The sequence below is a fragment of the Gallus gallus genome, chromosome 8 (genome assembly GCF_016699485.2).
Source record: "Gallus gallus isolate bGalGal1 chromosome 8, bGalGal1.mat.broiler.GRCg7b, whole genome shotgun sequence".
Classification (NCBI taxonomy): domain Eukaryota; kingdom Metazoa; phylum Chordata; class Aves; order Galliformes; family Phasianidae; genus Gallus; species Gallus gallus.
Window position 1 is genome coordinate 6,805,571 of NC_052539.1, and position 18,200 is coordinate 6,823,770.

The 18,200-nt window shown below is 49.1% G+C and overlaps 1 protein-coding gene across 2 annotated transcripts in view; it reads right to left on the minus strand.

Annotated features, from left to right (window-relative positions):
• Positions 1-18,200, minus strand: part of PAPPA2 (pappalysin 2) — a 75,647-nt gene that overhangs the window by 27,891 nt on the left and 29,556 nt on the right. For both annotated transcript variants that reach the window (XM_040704898.2, XM_040704897.2), the window contains exons 6-14: positions 17,608-17,729; positions 16,141-16,633; positions 15,585-15,713; positions 15,091-15,182; positions 14,635-14,828; positions 13,326-13,460; positions 10,833-10,968; positions 10,381-10,600; positions 1,309-1,480 (exon numbers count right to left, since the gene is read on the minus strand). In XM_040704898.2, coding sequence (XP_040560832.1) covers positions 1,309-1,480; positions 10,381-10,600; positions 10,833-10,968; positions 13,326-13,460; positions 14,635-14,828; positions 15,091-15,182; positions 15,585-15,713; positions 16,141-16,633; positions 17,608-17,729 — 1,693 coding nt within the window. The remainder of the gene's footprint in view (positions 1-1,308; positions 1,481-10,380; positions 10,601-10,832; positions 10,969-13,325; positions 13,461-14,634; positions 14,829-15,090; positions 15,183-15,584; positions 15,714-16,140; positions 16,634-17,607; positions 17,730-18,200) is intronic.

The window sequence follows — 18,200 nt, forward strand, 5'->3', positions numbered from 1 at the left end:
ACAGCCAAATTGTTGGAGACCTGGGGAAATGTAGAGCTGTGGGCATGGAAACCAACCTGTTGGCCATGCCATGCTCTCCTCCATCTCATCTGCAGACTAGGAAAGGACTATGCGGTACCTCTTTTCTTGCAGCAGCACTCATCATAGAAGTTTTCAGGGTCTTCCCCCTTCCATCAAAGGACTGCTCCATATCAGACACCCCAGGGTGCCCTCTCCTGCACCCAACATAGAAGATCACTTTGGGCTCAGGACAGGGCGCCTGTAAACTGCTACCAGTTGTGACAGCCACATGCCCAAGCTCCGTCCAGAAGTTTCCCATTTTGCTGCCCAACACAGAAAAACTGTCACCCAAGGCAGATTTATTTCATGTGGCTTCAGGTCTGATGATACTATTTTGTTTTCCTTGTGTCTTAAGGGCCTGCCTTGTCCCACAGAGCTGTGGTGCTGTGTAATTAATAACCTCACCAGTGACTAGGGGCTGAGGGGTGCATCCCTCCTGCCTCACTGCACTTCCCAGTGCCTACCAGGGTGAGCACTTGGGGATCTCCAAAAGAAATAGGACCCAGCCCGTGCCTGACTCACCTCTGCTTGTCTCCATTTGGGTGAGTTCACACTCTGCCTTAGGCTTGTGGGGTAGCCAGCTCAGCCCTGGAGACTTCTGCCCCCTCTCCAGGAACAAGCTAAGGATGGGACACGCTGTGCCCAAGGCCCTTCCAAGGTGACTGCCTACATCCAAGCTGCTCTGCTCTGAGGACCGTCAGCCCCAGGTCTCCTCATCATCGGCTGAGAGCAGAGCTGGCTCACAGCTTTACGAGGCAGATCCTGGCCTTCTGGAAAGCAGGATGAGCCCTTTCATGCTGACCTCTGCCCTGCCTCACAGGCTTGGGCAAGGAAGCACAAAGGAAGAAAAGCTCCCAGAGGCTGTTCTCCTCTGTAGCCGTCTAAATATAGTCACTTTGCAATGACTTCATTTTTTCCCCAAGCCACTAACTTTGACTTTAAAAGAGAAAATGTCCCTGGGATGTTTAACCCTCCCTTCCAGAAAAGAGAAATGGCTGCCTCTCCCTCTGCAGGAGCATGTTGCCTTGGCCTGAGATGTTCCCTGCTGTGGCATTTAGCCTGGAAGAGCTGAGGACAGCTTGGGGATGTAGGAGGATGACAGCAGAGCAGGACAACCAGCACCGTGGTCCAGCATCAGAGCTGCTGTTAGACTGCCATGTGCTGGAAAAGCTGTGGGGAATCTGAGGTTGGAAACCTTTGGAAACCAGCAGTCAGTCAGAGGGTCACCGCCATCCCGGTGGTGCTCACCTGTGCAGAGCCCAGGCTCTTCCCGCTGCCAGAGCGTGGCACGAAGCCCTGCTCACAGGTGATGGAGCACTCCATGTGCCTCGGGCCATCCGAGGAGCAGTTCAGGCTGGCGACGTGGGCGAGCAGTGGCTGTGTGCAGCTTCCCAGTCCTGAGCAGGCACCATGGGCACAGCTGTGGAGGAGAAGAGGGAAGGGTCGGCCCCAGGTCCCCAGCATTCTGCAGAAAGGGAGACTGGCCAGGTGGCATCTGCATGGGATGCTGAGCAAGTCATGGATGCATGTGGAAGGAAAGATGAAGGGAGCCCTGGATGGAGCAAAGGGCAGGCTGGTCTGGTGGTTAGCAAGCCTGCTCATGGCAGCAATTGGAGTTTGGTGATCTTTAAGGTCCCTTCCCACCTAAGCCTTTCTATAACTCTGTGATTCTATGATGAATCCTCTACCATTAGAAGGGCAACAGGTGTGTCAAACCCTACACAAGACATCAGAGAACCCTCAGCACGTGTCCAACTGCAAGACAAAGTTTTGTTGGACCAGAAACCTCTGCAGATACCAGAGAGCCAACCATGAGATGACCTTCCAACTACCTGCCAGGCTCTTTGGGAATAAGACCACCTCAACACACATCTGTCCAGCTCTAAAGCTCCTCTGTGGCCACCAAGGTGAGACATGGATAAGGGAAGAACAACCCTCCCCTCTGAACTATCTCAGGTTGTGAGAGGGCTGAGAAAATCTGCAAGGTGTCACCTGTTCCCAGGAGACAAGCAGCCCTTTCCTTACTACAGCAGCTCCCTGCCAAAAAACCTGCTGGTCATTGATTAAGCATCACAAAACACCCCAGAGCAGAGAGCAACACTAGCCAGGAGACCAAGTTCTCCATCAGTGAAATGCACCAGTGGATGAATTAACTGGGATGGAATTAGGGCATGACATGGGCTTAACACAACTTCTCCCACAAGCTAATGCCCAGGACATTTGGTGGTCAGGACTGTTTTGTTTCATTTGCTTTTTTAACCATCTACAAGCAGTACCAGTGCCAAAATGCCAGCAGCCCTCCTGGAGCAGGAAGGTGCCCCCTTAGTACTCCCCCTGATCCCTGGCCAAGCCTCACTTTGCGTGGGGCTACCCACAGCTTTGTGCACTGTTTGGCACACAAAAAGCAAACACTGTGCTGCCTTTGCCTCTTGCATTGCCCGACCCCACCAGCCGAGGACGCACGGCCAGGAATTCCACAAATGCACAGAAACTGCTGCCAGCGGGGATGCAAAGGGAACGAGATGTGCTGTCAGATCTGGTCAAAGGCACAGTGGAAACCTGTGGGACACAGCCTCCAAAGAGCTGGTGGGCACAGACAGAGGGGAGGAATGGCACGGGAGGGGACCACAAAGGAGAACAAGAAAAAAGGGGCTGTTTTTTCAATGCAGACCTGTTTATGAAGTGAGAAATGGTTTCAGGGCAGCTGCTGCAAATTCTTTCACTAGCTTATATTTCCATTTGCTTCCTTTTTAAAGAATTTGTTTTATGAGCACAGCGTTTGTCAGGTCATTAGCTTCTGAGGGCATCTGGTACCAATTGCAGCCCTCTCCTCTCCCTCCTCCCTGCAGCCACCTTCCCCGGGCTGCTCCGCTCCCCACCGGTGCCCTCTCCCCGTGACACAGCCTCTGCCCCAGCCCTGTGTGCGAGGGGAATGGGACCGAGCTGCCCTCTTCTACCCTTCCCTTATCACATAGGAAATCAGTGCATGGGAGTATGCTGGAGACCACCAGAAGCGCTGGAACAAGCTGCCCAGGGATGTAGTAGAGCCATTGACCCTGGAGGCGTTCAAGAAACGTTTAGATGTTGTACTGAGGGACGTGGTTTAGTGGGAAATACCAGTGATAGGTGGATGGTTGGACTGGATGATCTCAGAGGTCTTTTCCTCTACTTCCTTTCTATGATTCTATGAAACCCCAAGCAAAGAGCAGCATCCCTCCTGCCCTGGTAGGATGGACCACCACAACACACCACAGCAAGGAACTCCTCACCCCTATAACCTCTGGGCACACAGGGATTATCTCACCAAGTCACAGCCCTGCCACTGAGGAAGTGGCGGGGGGTTGAGCAGCGGGATGGCCAGACACCCGTAGGTTGGGTTGCCCCATTGGGTTCTGCAAAGGTTCTGTGAGCCTCCGGGACATGACATCTCAAGAGGGTAGATTTAGGTTGGATATAAGGAAAATGTCTTTTACAGTGAGGGCAGTGAGGCACTGGCACAGGTTGCCCAGAGATGTGGTGGATGCCCCATTCCTGGAGATTTTCAAGGCCAGGCTGGAATGGGCTCTGAGCAACCTGATGGGTTAGTAAATGTCCATGTTCATTGCAGGGGAATTGGACCAGATGACCTTTAAGGGTCCCTTCCAACTCTAAAGATTCTATGACTCTATGAAATGTTCTCATGAAGCCACGATGAGTTTCAGAGGACATGCTCACCCCGGGCTGCGTGGTGGTGGCACCCTATGGGTGCACCCAGCCAGGACAGAGCTGGGATGGGGCCACTCTGAGGGTGCTGGCCGAGTGGTGACAGACGCATTGTCTGGGACAGCCATGGAGCTGGGATGGTGCCATCACTGAACAGCAAATGGCAGAGCACAGATTGCTTTCAGCACCACCAGGCACAGCTTTGTTTTCAACTCATTTGGAAACAACTGATGGTGCTGGTAGAAAGTAGATCAGGAGACAAGCAAGTTTCTTTCTACATTATATATGGACAATATTACGTTGAGGTAGTAAGAGAATTATAATTCTGGATCAAAATGTGAGATTGAAACATTACTTTTTTATATGCACTACACATGTACACTCACGCACGCTGTCTGTATGTGTATATAGATATCTTTCAGAAATAATTAGCTTTCTCTCCTTTCCCGAGAAGATAATTAACCTATCACCACTCTCTGTGTGACTAACAAAAACCCACCACGCCTCAGCTGGGACATGATCTGAGGCATGCACCCAAGCTTTGAGTGGCACTGAGCTCTCAGACTGATGTTGTTATTCCAGACCCAACAAGGGGCTCACGCCACTGAAAACCGCTCTTCCCAAATACATCAGTAAGCTCAGTTAAAAGTATATCATTCTACCTACATCCTTGCTTCAATCATTTATGGTTACCAACACCGTTGTAATACTCTGGGACAGGATCCTTTGAGCCTGTTGCCATACAAATGCAGGACAAGAAGAGCCCCATCACGACCCACATGCCTTGCTTGCTCAGGTAGCACGGTGGCATAAGCCATTGCTCCCAGCCCTGGAACGCCCCAGAGAAGGCTGGACAAGGAAGCAGTGCAGTTAGCCCAGTTCTGATCTCAGCATGAAGGAGCTCTTTCTCCTTTTGATGATAAATGAAATTCCTGCATCACAGCTGCAAACCCCTGACACTTGGCCATTTCTGCTTCGGGCCATACAAGATATATAGCAAGGCAATGTTTTGGGTTCCTTTTTTCCATTTTCCATTTTTATCTCAGCATCTTTTGAAGCTCAGACTAATGATTTGTCAACGACATTTTTACAAAATACCAAGCTTTTTCTCCTAACTCACTCCACATCAGCACCAGCCTGCACGACTTTCTGGGCTCATCAAGTTCCATAACTCACACATCAAAGAAAATTTCAGATCTGGAAATCTGAGAAATTCTGCCAAGCAATGGCCCTGATTGCTTTGGAATGATAAGAGCTTTGTTTTGAAAATGGATCAGTTCTACAAAGTTAGAGTAGAGGTTTTCCTTTGGGATCTTTCTTTAATATAAAGCAAGAGGGAACCACCTCCAAGGGAACACATTGAACCAGGGGTGAGAGTGTCAGTAAGAAGAGCTCGTTTTGTTGTAATGAATCCCAAATTCCAAAATAGACAAAGTTTTGCATTTTACAGTCATTATTTCGGAGGACCCAGAGAATACTGAAGGATTTACCCAAGCCAAGCTAAGCCAAGTCAAATACAGTGCAGCTGCCTAAAGTATAATAAATCATCCACAAATTGCTGTTGTATCTACCTAAGCTTTCAACCCAAACATTGCTGCTAAAACAGCTCGAGATCCAACTTTAACAGGGGAAAATTATTATTATATGAAGTTCATCTCGTAGTGCAAATCAGGGGGGGGGGCTATGGAAGGTGCTGATGGAAAGGTAAAGCCTTCAGCCAAACCTCCTGAATTTAAAAGTAGTCACTGCATGCACGCTGGTGGAGTCCAGATTGTAGCACAGAACATCAGGGAGATAAAAGATGTTTACTCCAATGTTGCAAAAAAGGATAGCTAGGAAATGAGGAAAGGTGTTTTGGAAATACTTGGGAATTTCTTCTCCCTTCGGGCATGTTTCTCATGAAGAGGAAAGGTCTCACAGCATTACGGTAAATCTGATGGCAACCATCCTTGTGGGAGCAGGCTGCATGTACAGACCCAACGGTGGTGATGCTTCTTGATTAAGATCTTCACTGAGGTTGCCACCTCAAGAGAAGATGTTTGCTTCTCTACGTGACTCCCAAAGAAACTTGCCAAAACAATAACATCCCTGTGACTCATCCACTGTCATCCAGCCCACAGATAGAGAGAAGGCACTGACTACTAAGATGTCAAATGATCTTCTGGCCTCCCTGTAGCCATAGGAGGCAAAAGCAGAAAAAGAAACCCGAGGAGCTCAGTCTTAATATATTTCCAGAGAGTTCCTGTTGCTTACTGCACCAAAATATATTTGGAGTGCAGAAAGTGGGGGCTTTTCAGAAGTCCATCCAACCATTTTCATTGGTCCATCCAATACCATGAGAGACGTGATTAGTGGGCGTGGTGGTGATGGGTTGATGGTCAGACCGGATGACCTTAGAGGTCTTTTCCAACCTTTATTATTCTATGATATAGATCAATTTGATTATTTATTCATGCCATATAGTTCCTCATCCAATGCTAAGTCACAGCCTGAAGCAGTGGTTGAGCACCTGGCACCTGGTGGAAGGCAGGGCCAACCCAGGGGAGCTCAGGTGCATGTAATGAATCTGAGTGACCGGAAGGGCTGGAGCCGGGATCCACCCCTTCCCAGACCTCCTTTAAGGGTTGGCAGGGGAGGTGGGAGCATCTTGCTGGAGATCCTTGCCTACTTGGGGCTTTCTGAAGGTAAGCAGTGCTGCCTTTTTTTTTTTTTTTTTTTTTTTTTTTTTTAATGCTTGTGACTGCTTTGTTTGGGCTTGTCTTCATTTGCTGCAGTTAAAGACTTTGCCACCCTGCTATTACTGCTGTACTTTCCATCCCATTATGGTGTTATGCTTCTGTTGCTCTCAGTTCCCCTGCACAGGGGCTGTTATCCTATCTTCAGCACTCGGGTGATGGCTAGGCTGTGCAAAGATGCTGGTGTGCTGCTTAGGTTCATTCTCATTAGGATATTCATTCATAGGCTTAATAAGTGTGATTGCAGAGGGTAAGGCGAAGGCAAGCCTGTGCTGTGGGGAAGGTGGTGGTCAGGATCATGGCTCTGGTTCTTGAGAGGGTTTCTCTCGCAGGGGAGGATGTGCATGGTGCAGACAACCTGCTCTGATGAGCACTTACCTCTTGGAAATATGTAAAAATGCTCCTCCTCTGATTTTTCTCTCCCTTTCCATATAGAGAAAAGCCAAAGCCAGCTCTTGAGCTAAATGGGCTTTTTGAGGGTGTCACGCAGGAAACACAAACACAATGCAGACTGCATTTTGTAGCACCTCTCCTGTTAACTTGCCAAGTCACTTCCCAGCATATGCTAACATAAAATAAAGCACTCTAAAAACAAAGCTGAGCTAAAAATAAAAATAACAGAGGAAATGAACAACGTTCCCTTGGTTCGATCTATAGCCCGTACCAAGGAAAACAGGAGGATTGTGGCTCAGTTCTTAAAATGTAAAGAAAAGCATGAAAGCTTGAGAGCTGGAGCCTGGTGGGATGGCATCCTGATGGGAGCAGCATTCCTCAAGCTGGGTGCAGCTTGGGGTTGCTATGGCTGGGAAGGGTCAATCCCAAAGGAGAGTCCCTTGGTCAGGCTTCACATTGGGCACATCCACCTTTGCAGAGGGGAACTCTTAGGAAACTCATTAAAAGCCTGGTTTCTGCTTGGCCTTGTGTCATTTCGTTGGGTACAGAAGGCAAAATGTGCCCTGGCTGCTGGCAGAGACAGTGGACAAGGGATTGTAGTGCTGGGAGCAATGTGTGAGGAGGGACATCTACCTGCTCTGGTGTTGCTCTTTCACCTGTGATGGCCAAAGCAGCTCTGAAAGGAGAAGGCAGCTCTTTCCTCCAAACAAGGATGTGCTTTCCTAGTGTCTGATGCCTGCTGCATTTCACCAGCAAAAATGCAGTCCCTTTGTTTCCCTAAGCCTGCGAAGCACTTTGAGATGAAAGATGTTACAGGAATACCAAGCCACCATATTTATTATTTTGGCAATGAGCGTTTCTAGACCAAAGTCAGGAAACCTCATTTCTTTCTTGCTTTTGTTACTGTCCCTCTCTTGGGTTATTTTAGGAAAGCACTTACATACTGTGCATGTGAGGCTGGGTGTGTGCGAATGGTCCATTCAGCTCTTTACTGGAATAACACAGAGATATTCTGTGATCTTTTACAGTTGAATATCTCTAAACCTCTTAAGAATTTATATTCCTGTTGTGTTTTTTATAGGGGATTTTTTTTTTCCCCAGACTCCACCTGCCTTTATGGGAAACCAATTATTACTCCTGAAAAATAGCAATACCGCTGTACATTTGTTCTGGAGATGAAATAGATTTTAAAGAATACAGTAAGAGAGGAAAAAACCCACTTGGATATTTCCTGCCTTAGCAGAGGTAGATCTTGTATTATTAGTGAGACTACTGGAGACTGTAAATCAGAGCTTAACCCCCCCCCCCCCCTCTAAATACTCAAGCCTCTTATCCAAGAGAGTAATACTATAAATAACACCTCCTACTCCTAAAACTCTGTGGATCTGATTCACTCAGTGTGTTTGCTAAGGGCATGAGCGTAAGCTGTAATTTGACATACTACCACCCCACAGCTGGTCACGGGAAGCCATGCAGAGAGGTGAGCAGCCTGTGTCTGGGGTGCTTGGAGCTGCCTCATGGCTGCAGAGAGCTGAAGAGAATCACTTGGGTGTTCTTGCAGCCAGGCTGATAGGCAGAAACGTCTTCAGACAGCATAATTTGGATTACTTCAGCCCTGTTTCCAATATCTGCTAATGGCTGGAAACTCTGGCCAGGGGAAGCTGCTCTAGGACATGTCTTCTCCAAAGACCAGCCCTTTGGCTGCCTTCCTCTTGCCCAGCCATGGCACTACACCTGCGGAGCTCAGTGCTGCAGGCAAGGGAAGGGAGCGGGGAGGCTCAAGGTTCCTGTTGGGTCCTTCCATGGCTGTTTGCAGGGGACAGCAGGCACTGCATGCTTTGGTGCTAGGTGAGCTGGCTTCACACAGGCTTGCACTTCATCCCTTGAGCCTGTTACCTATGGAAGACTTAGAGTGCTTTTCCCACAGGTGGGATGTGCCTAGGAACCTTCTCTGCTGTGGAGCCACTGTTGTCTAACAGAAATAAGTTGACGGGATCTTGGACTTTCTCCTTTCTCACCAGCTATGTGTTTCTATGGAGCTTTCGAGAGAGTAACAATCACTTTCTGCTATTTGCCCTTTTACATCTGCCCATACACAAGCGATGCTCAGCTATGTCTGGTCAGTCTGCTCCTCCTTACGGTCACTTCTGAGGGGGGATGGGAAGCTCCCAAGCAATGAGAGAATAAAATTATTTTCAAGGATGAGGAAAATGTAATTGAAAAACCACATCAGTTGGCTGGGGGCTTGGAAGCATGTGTGTACATAGCTCTAACAGCTACCAGGAGGAAACAGTCTGCATTTCAGGTGGACACTGATCCTTTAATGTAAGGCTGAGAATAATATTTATATGCTGACTCACCTTGATTAATGTTTCTGTATAAATCACACATGCACTTAAAAAAAAAAAAAGTCAAAAGTGACTGCAGGATATTCACAGCTTCCAGAGCCCCACATAAATCAATCACACTGTGATCCCACAAGCTTTTAGACAGGCGCGCACACTCATTCATTATCAGGAATGTTTGCCTATCCGGGGTCATCAACAGAAGAAAAGTAAGGATGGCAGCAGTGATGTGATGACCCCAACCAGAGCCCTTTGTTCTCAGTGCCTCCCAAAAAGCTCAGGCCCAAACTCAGCACTCCCAGTTGTATGGATTTAATAACCAGAGGCTGGCAGCCCCAGTGCTCCTCCTGGATGAACCTGAGCACTATCCCCTCATTCTCCTCATGTCTGCATTTCTGGCATGCTCTTAGCTTAGTCTACCTTAGATATTGGTCCTTCCTTGTGTTTTTGCTCACTTGCTTGGAAAGAGCTCCCCATTCTGTAAAAACTGCCTCTCACTTACAGCTTTATAAAGACAGGTGGGCATTGTTGAGTGCCTGACATCAATTAATTAGCACTGCTAATTGGCTGCTACTATCATTACCAGTCTGTTGCAGTGAGGCAGCACAAGCCAGCACAGGGAGGGTGCCAGGTGCAGTGGGGGCCAACGTGCCCCATGGTGTGTGGAAGGATGGGGTGAGGTGAGATGATGATGTATTGGACAGGGTGGTGATGGGTCAATGATTGGATTTGATGGTCTTGATGTTGGTAAAGCATTTATAGAAGAAACCCACGTTTCAGCTTCAGTGACCTTCAGTAACAGCTTCTTAGCAGAGGGGACTTAGTTTTGCCATCAGGAAATAGCCCTCTAGCATAGCTCTATACAGATGCACAGGCTGTACACTGCTTTTTTTTCCCTGCCCTATTCCCTCCACAGCAATATTTAAAAAAAAGTCTACTGACATTGGACTTTCCAGTGACAGCTCCAAACCCACCAGAGAATAGCCATGAAACAACTCAAAGAGTGAATCGCAATGCTTGAGGTTGGAAGAGACCTCTGAAAGCCACCAGATCCAACTGCTCAAGTTCATGCTTGCAAGCATATACATGTAAAAACATTAAAATTGAAGCCAAGATACCCAGAGAAGAACCTGGGGAGGCAATACCTGTAGGGTTGCTGGTCATGTCCCTCCTTGTGTTGCAGCAGGCAGATGGGGGGCTCGGAGGGGCCAGGCACAGCCAGTGTCCGTAGGGCCACAGCTGTGATGCCCACAAGTGATGAGGAGAAGTTGAGCAGCATTGATCCAGCCCAGAGGGATGATGGCTCCTGGCTGTGGGTCACGCTAATGATGAGTGGGTTTTGCTGGCATGACAGCTCATGTGTCCCTGAAAGATGAAGATGAAGAAAGGTTGCTAGCTGGGAGCTTTTTCCTCTCATTCTGGTTTTCTTCCCCCTGCTTGCCCATACATCCCAATGGATCAGTTTGGAAAAATGTTTAGGAAGCAGAAGGTGCTGCAAGGTGGAAGACAGATACCAGGTCCCAAATCAGTGACAGATGGCTGCCAATGTCCCTGCCAGGATGCTATGGACTGGTGGCACAGCACACAGGATGCTCACCCAAAGAGTGGTTCAGCCCATCCACGTCACCCAGCTGGATGGTCACCTGCGGCTTGTGCTGGTTGCTTGGGGTGGTGCCATCAGAGGCCAGGAAGAGTAGGATGGAGGTTGGCACCACAGGTCTCTCGAAGCACACCTGGGAAAGGAGAGAAAAGGAGACCCTGAGAGTGAGAACACCTAATGTAACCTTCGTGATCCCATGAGAGAGAGAGAAAGAGGTGGACTAGGGCAGCACTTAACCAAGACCCAGACAGCCCCCTCTCTCACCCTCCTTGCACCCCACAAGTGGTGCATCCAGAGAGCACAGTCACCAAGAGCACCACTGCAATACTTCCATTAAAGACAAGAACTGGCCCCAGCACTCAGAGTGATTGTGAGCTGTCTGTCAGCCAGCATGGGGAAAGATTTGTGGCAGGATGTCCTGCCTGCTCAAGGAGCCAACAGCTCCCCACTTGTCTGCAGCCCCAAAGGCTACAGGAGACAACCAGGAAATGCATGCCATCAGGCATGGTGGGGCAGATGTTCCTTGGAAGTAAGAAGATAGAAATGTTTTTCTCCCCCACCCCAGCACCAAGATGTGTTTTGATCCAGATCCAGTCTACCAAGTGTTTTTGTTGAACACAGGTATACATGAAGCCCAGGAATTCAAAGCAAAGCTGTGTTTGGGAGGCAAAGTCCCAGCTGATCACATCAGGCATTGCTTATAGGCACTGTGGGGTTCAGCTCTACCCCAGTGCTGGTATGGGGCTCAGGAAGGTATTATCTCCACCGTTCCCCATCCTTACTCAGCAGCCAAAGGGTGGAAGAGATGTGGGCATGGATCAGAGCAGGAGAAACCCTTCTGCATCAGCTCAGGTCTGCCAGCCTGCAGAGTGGCCCCAAGTTAAAGCCACAGTAGCTGACTCATCTAACATCCCAGTTCTTTCTTTTTTTTTTTAATATTTTTAATTTATTTTTACATATTTCATGCTTGACCACAGCAAGCTATCTTAATTTCTCTTCTCCCTCTCTCTCCCCCTTCCCGTTTAATTTCCTGTGTGTTACGCATCCTGACTTGCCTCCAAGTGATTTTGATTCCTCTCTTCCTCAGATGTGTTGGAAACAGAGAACAAAGCGTGGCCACAGATCTGCACATGGTAATTATTCCCATCTGCACAGTAGATGCCTCATTAGGTGGCACAGCCATGTGCACCTCTTGCCCCCAGCCTGCCTACAGCCTGACCCAAACTTTCCCTTGCCCATTGGTGCCACCTCTTCAGCAAGGCAGTGGGAAGCAATTCCTACCCCATGACAAGCCTTGTGGCATGTTTTTAGCCTGGGTGACACAGGTGCAGCTCTAAAATGGCCATAGGGATCACTGGCTATGAAACAGCGTGCACATGCATGTGTGAACAGTTCTTGCCCATGCAGGCGGGTGTGCTAAGCAAATTGTCAACAAGAATCTGTCTTTCCCAACCCAATATGTTACCAATCAGGCAAACTATTAAAAAAAAAAAAAAGAGGGGGGGGAAAAAAAAGGCATATTTATTACTAGTCCATAAATAATTTTATGGATGGAAAATAATAGCGCTCCTAAAGAGAGCATGGAGAACCAGTAATGAAAGTCTTTAATATAAACATCCATAGAGGAAGAGAACTGACCACAAGCTCCAATAAAACTGGAACATGCTTTAACCCCTGGTGAGAGGTGGAAAGCAAGCTTTCATCTAGGTAAGGCAGAGGGAGATTTCTGCCTTCACACTAGCAAAAGAAGAAAGGGGGTCCATTTGTCATGGCTGGCACCAGAGACTGAAGCTGGAAAGTAGGTTGTGAGCACAGACAGAAGGAAAAAAAAACAGTTAAAAGTAGTTCTTTGGTCTTTGGAGAGGCAGAGGAGCTCAGAGGGAAGAGAGGCAACGGCAAAGTTTATTGACTCTAGTTTGAGTGGGTGGCAGCCCTGCACACAGCAGGGGGTTGGAACTAGATGGTTTTTAAGGTCCCTTCCAGCCAAAGCTGTTCTATGATTCTGTTGTGTGATTCTGAGAGCCCCAGGCTGATGTCCCGTGCAGACGGCCCCCAGCAACGCAGGCGAGGTGCTCCTCAGGCTGCAGGGAGGCAGCAAGCCCAAGCCCAGCTTTCCAGCAACACCAGGCAGGAGCCATGAAACCTCTGCGCCGTGGCCAGAAAATCAATGCTGTAAAAATCACGTAGGCCTAACCCTTGGTTCTGCCCTGCCCTGCTCCTCTGCCTGCTGGGATGAGGAGGTCTGATGCTCCAGGCTCTCTCCCCAGAGCCCCCAAGGCTGGTATGGGGTCAGCAGGGGCAGGACCTGCGCACCATGGCTGGCTTCTGTGGGCTTTGCAAAGAGTTCAGTGGGATACATAGCCCTGTCTGAGCAGCAGTTAAGACTCCTATAGCTCCTGCAGAAGGACAGAAAAGGAGTAGCCTCGGCCGCCAAAGTGCTGGGGCAAAGGCAAGCAAATCCTCCCATCCCTGACTGCACACCTTGCTTACCTTCAGCCAAACTCTCTCACCACCCAAGGGCATCTTCTCATCTGGATCCTGAGTGTTCTCTTGGCTGGAAGCACATGGGAACCAAGCAGCCTGGGAAAGGTCCTTTGGCACAGCGTGAAGGTAGGATTTACATGACTGAAAAGAGAGCATTTTTGTTTGCTTTTTCTTTTCAATACAGAAAGAGAAGAAGAAAGTGGGAGAAAGGTTTTATAGGCTCTCTTTAATTCTCTAAAGTAAGGTTCAGTGCAATGTGAAGTAGAGATATGGTATTTCCCAGCATGAGGCTAGTTAGGATGTGGGATTGACAGCTCACCACCCACCATGTGCACAGGAGACTTCTGTCCTTTTAGGATGCTGTAAATAAGCTGTCGAGGTACCTCGTACTGCCTGTGGGGCTAATGCCCAGGAATAATGACCAGGCTCTAGGATGGTAGGAGGACCACAGTCTCTGTGACTGAGTCAACAAGATCTGAAGATGCAAACTGTTTGCCTGAATGCCAGATTTCAGCCACATCAGTGACCTCAGGCATCTCCATAGGCCTGCAGGACAAAGCCTAGGAGGTAGGTATGCATGTCCTTCTAGAGGATCAGGCACCCAAGGCCAAGGCAGCTCACTGGACACTTGAACCAACAATTTAATCACGATTCGGGTCTTGTGAAGAATGTGCCTTACGTTAGGTCAACTGAAGTGCATGTGCAGATAGCTAAATATGTACCCTCTCTACGCTTCTTCCCCTTCTTCAGTTTGTTAGCAAAGAATATACACATATCATGTTAACAACTGATCATGTGAAATCCCATTCTAGACCTCCAGGGCTCTGCTCCAAAGCCGATATGAAAGATGGGAATTCTCCCATTGATTTTTTGCTTTGGCTCCAGAACAGACAGCTTGACAGCAACACAGATGTTGATGCACGTGTGATTTTTATCCTTTCAGGCCCTGACCTTATAAGGTATTCTATTTATTTATTTATTTGACTTTATAGCACTACTCATATGCTCCAAGCTGTACATCAAGCTGGTGGGATAGGGGTGGTCGCTGTTTATCAAACTGCATGGTGCAGAGGAGATGCTCCCTGTTTGGATGGGACCTCCATGCACTGCAGTTCCTGGCCCTAGAAGCTGCTGAAAGAGGGATGTAAGAAATGTCCCAGTCATCTGCTGGCTCTCTGCATGGGAACACAGTAGTCCAGAGTTGCACTGATTTATTTATCTCTTTACTACACTCCTGCACAGGCAGTGAATTCTCCAGCTTTACTATATGGACATTGCTAGAAAAGCCCTTTTTATTACTTATGCCTAATCTCACCTTTGCAACGGGCTCTCCGGTGACCAAGGAAGCAGGGCAGGACTTCTCATCCTGATGGGAGGCATAAGCTTTTGTTGCCCATAGGTCCACGTATCCATCCGGCGTGTAGGGACCACAGTCCATGACACTGGTGGTTTTCTCGAAGGGCTCACACACGCCATCTCCATCATGCACATAGCACAGGCTTGGCTCCCCTAAAGGAGATGGGGAATGCCCTGCTTACAAACTCAGATCCAGCCACACATCTTCTGTTCAAAGAGGCATGCTGGCAACATGGCCTTGGGATTTCCCATCTCAAGGACCTGGCAAGCCTTGGAGATGACTCCAGCTGCAGACCAACACTTTATTGTGATGTGGTGCATCACCACGTGCTCTAGGACTGCTGTGAGGGATGTGTGAGTAGTTCACTGGTTTGATTCCTGCTGAGCAAGGTTGCCTAAACCCATTTGGACTCACCAACACAGTTGAAGCCTTTTTCCTTTTTGCACTTCCTGGAACAGCCGTCTCCATCCAGCAAGTCCCCATCATCACATTCTTCTTCCAGGCTCCTGTAAGGACCACAGCAGGATGTTTTCACACCTTTGACTCACATTTCCTAGGTGCTTCTGCCTAATAACAAATGAGGACTCCGTATCTTGGGTCCATTTATTTCCACAGAAGGGTGACATGTGGGATAAAGGAAAGAAGGCACCACATCTTTCCAGGAGATTAAAAAAGGGAGAGAGTTCAGGTTGGTTTGCTCATCCAGACCTTGCTCCTCACAAAGGGTGCCTCCATCTCCTGTACGTGTGATGATTTACGAAACACAAGCTCTGTAGCCCAGTCTGCTGGGAGGACTTCACACATTCATATACCCCTGGGTGGAGGACCAACCCCATGCTTCCCTTTGGGACAGGGTGATCTGACAGCTTTAAGACCCTCTGCTGGGAGGAAGGGGTTTCTTGACTTACACGGTCACCTTCCCATCCCCACAGTAGGGTGCTCCATGGACATGTATGAGTGGTGGGGATGCTTCTCCCAAGGTTGTCCCAGAGACTGCCTGCACCTGATAGCGGTACACTTGCCCGGGTGTGACTTCCCTGCAGGAACAGAAGGCATGAACAAAGAACAGGAGAGAAGAATCCATTCAGCTGCAACAAATTTGCTCACCCAGGCTATAGAAATCACGTCTGTACCCGGGCAGCATCGTGGTTTGATATATGTCTTCATACGCTAAAATGCCAGAGGCAAGGGGCTGTGGGAAGAGGGCCGCTGCCAGGTCATGTAGAGGGGCCTGCCTTTTCTTCCCGTAGGGTCTGAGCTGGGGAGAAGTTGCATTAACTCTAACAATCATTTTACTGGTCATGTTTCTGGGTTTAACGAGCTGCTTCTCGTTAGCAAGGGCTGTGCTAGCACAGCGGGGCTGCAGCAAGCTTCCTGAACTGTGGACAAGGAATCTGCTCCCAGCATCAAGCGTGGCAATTCCCACAGTAAGAACTCAGACTGGGACCAAAAGGCAGCACTCACGTGTCGACAAACTCACGGTGCACCTGCACAGAGGTGGCAGGGGAACCATTGGCAAAGGGGGGATCCCGGAGGACGCGGTACTGGATGAGCTTACAGGAGGAGCAGAGGGAGCTGTGAGGCAGGGAGGTCAGCAGGGCTGTGTCTATCTCCATCCTCTCGTCAAAGGTGTAGATTTTGACCCCGGACACCTTTTTGTGGATGTTGAGCTTCACGGTAAAGGGGACATCACAGTAAGTGTCCAGCGGGCCCAAATGGATGGACTCCCCCTGCTCTGTCAGGATTTCAATGTCAGCCAGTGCCTTGGGAGCATCTGTGGAGAGGTACGTGGTCCAGAGAGTGAGGGAGTCGGGGTAGACAGGGTGCAGGAAGCGCAGCTCCAGGATGCAGCCATCCGGCTGGGGACAGGGCACCGTCATGTTCATGTGGTAGAGGTGGAGCTCCGGGCTCCAGGCCTGCAGGCTGGGCTCACAGGGCTGGTCCACGTCCGGGGGGCCTGGGCAGGAGGAGTGAAGAGCAAAGGGTGAGGACCCACCTCCTGGTTACACACGCAAGCATCAGAGCTGCCTAGTCTTGTCCCACTGCCATTCAACCAGTGGAGATAAGGACATTGGCACATCTGCTGCATCAGCCCTAATGCGTTTCTCTTGCACTCAGCAGGAGAAAGGTAGCAGTGGGCTTTCGGTCCCAGCAAGCATCACCAGATTTCTGCCTTGTGTAGTGAAATACTCTCATCTTCACCAAAACCTGCAAGCATCCCCTAGGGCCCAGTAGTTCAAAGCATACATCCATTTAAAGCCTGCATCAGCCTTCTAAAAACCCCCAAACCTGTCTCTTTTTCAACAGAGCCAACATGCGCTTGTGGTAATTACAGGCTGATGCAAAGGAGAAAATAACATCTAATACTTCCAGCTGTAGTTTTAATTTGCCAGTGAATCAGACAGGCGGGGGAGACAGGAACCACTGAAGATAAATGAGCCAAGCTTTCATTTGTTTGGTATCACTGAATAAGCACAAATTTGCGTATTTCTTCAACTTGCCTTTGTGTGTGTATGTGTGATTTGTACTGCTGGCAAGCGATGATTCCATGAAATGCAAAATCTAGGGATGAGTTTTCAGATGTTGAGCATCAGCTACATCCTGACACTCGTGTTCTCGGTGCACGGGCTTCATCCACAGGGACAATGAAGTCCAAGCTGTGCTTTCCCAGCCCTCCCTCGTTTTCTGTCAGCCTTGGTGGCTGATGGAGATGCGAATGCACAGAACCAGCAGGTCCTCTGGATCCACACATTCCAACAGCAGCATGGACACTACAGCCAGCCTGTGGGATCGCTTCACCTGGTCTCCTGCATTGGCGAGCCTCCCTGACGAGCAGACAATTCACCCTCTCAGAGAAAGGCTCCATTTTCTTTTTCCAACAAGATCTCATCTCTGCTCAGGGGATTCACAGCCAAGGAAAGAGAAGTTTACCTTCTGCTTCTTCTGGGGTCCAGTAGCCAGAGGAGTCGCAGACCCGAGGGGATGAGGCCTCATGCACGTACTGCCGAAAAGTGCCATCCTCAGCACAGTCATCACAGAGCGGGTCCAGCTCCCTGCAGACCAGAGACACAGGGGAACAACACGTGTAATTGTGACCAATTGTGCTCATTTACCATCCACGTTTACCCAGGCAGGATCGTAGTCTACCTAGATTTCAGTCTAGGGGTCAGCCTCTTCTCTCAGGTAACAGCAATAGGATGAGTGGGAATGGCCTCAGGTTGTGCCAGGGGAGGTTCAGGTTGGATATTAGGAAAAAATTATCCTCAGGAAGAGTGATGAGGCATTCAAACAAGCTGCCAGGGAGGTGGTGGGGTCACCGTCCCTGGAGGTGTTCAAGAACTGGAGGTGTGGCAGTGAGTGACGTGGTTTGGTGGGCATGGTGGAGTGGGTTGATAGTTGGACTAGATGACCTTAGAGGTCTTTTCCAACTATCAACCCACTGATAGTTGGAACCCATAATGATTCTATGATTCCCTCTGGGTAGTCCCAGAGAGTCCTGGAAGAGCCTGCTCTCAAACTGCTCC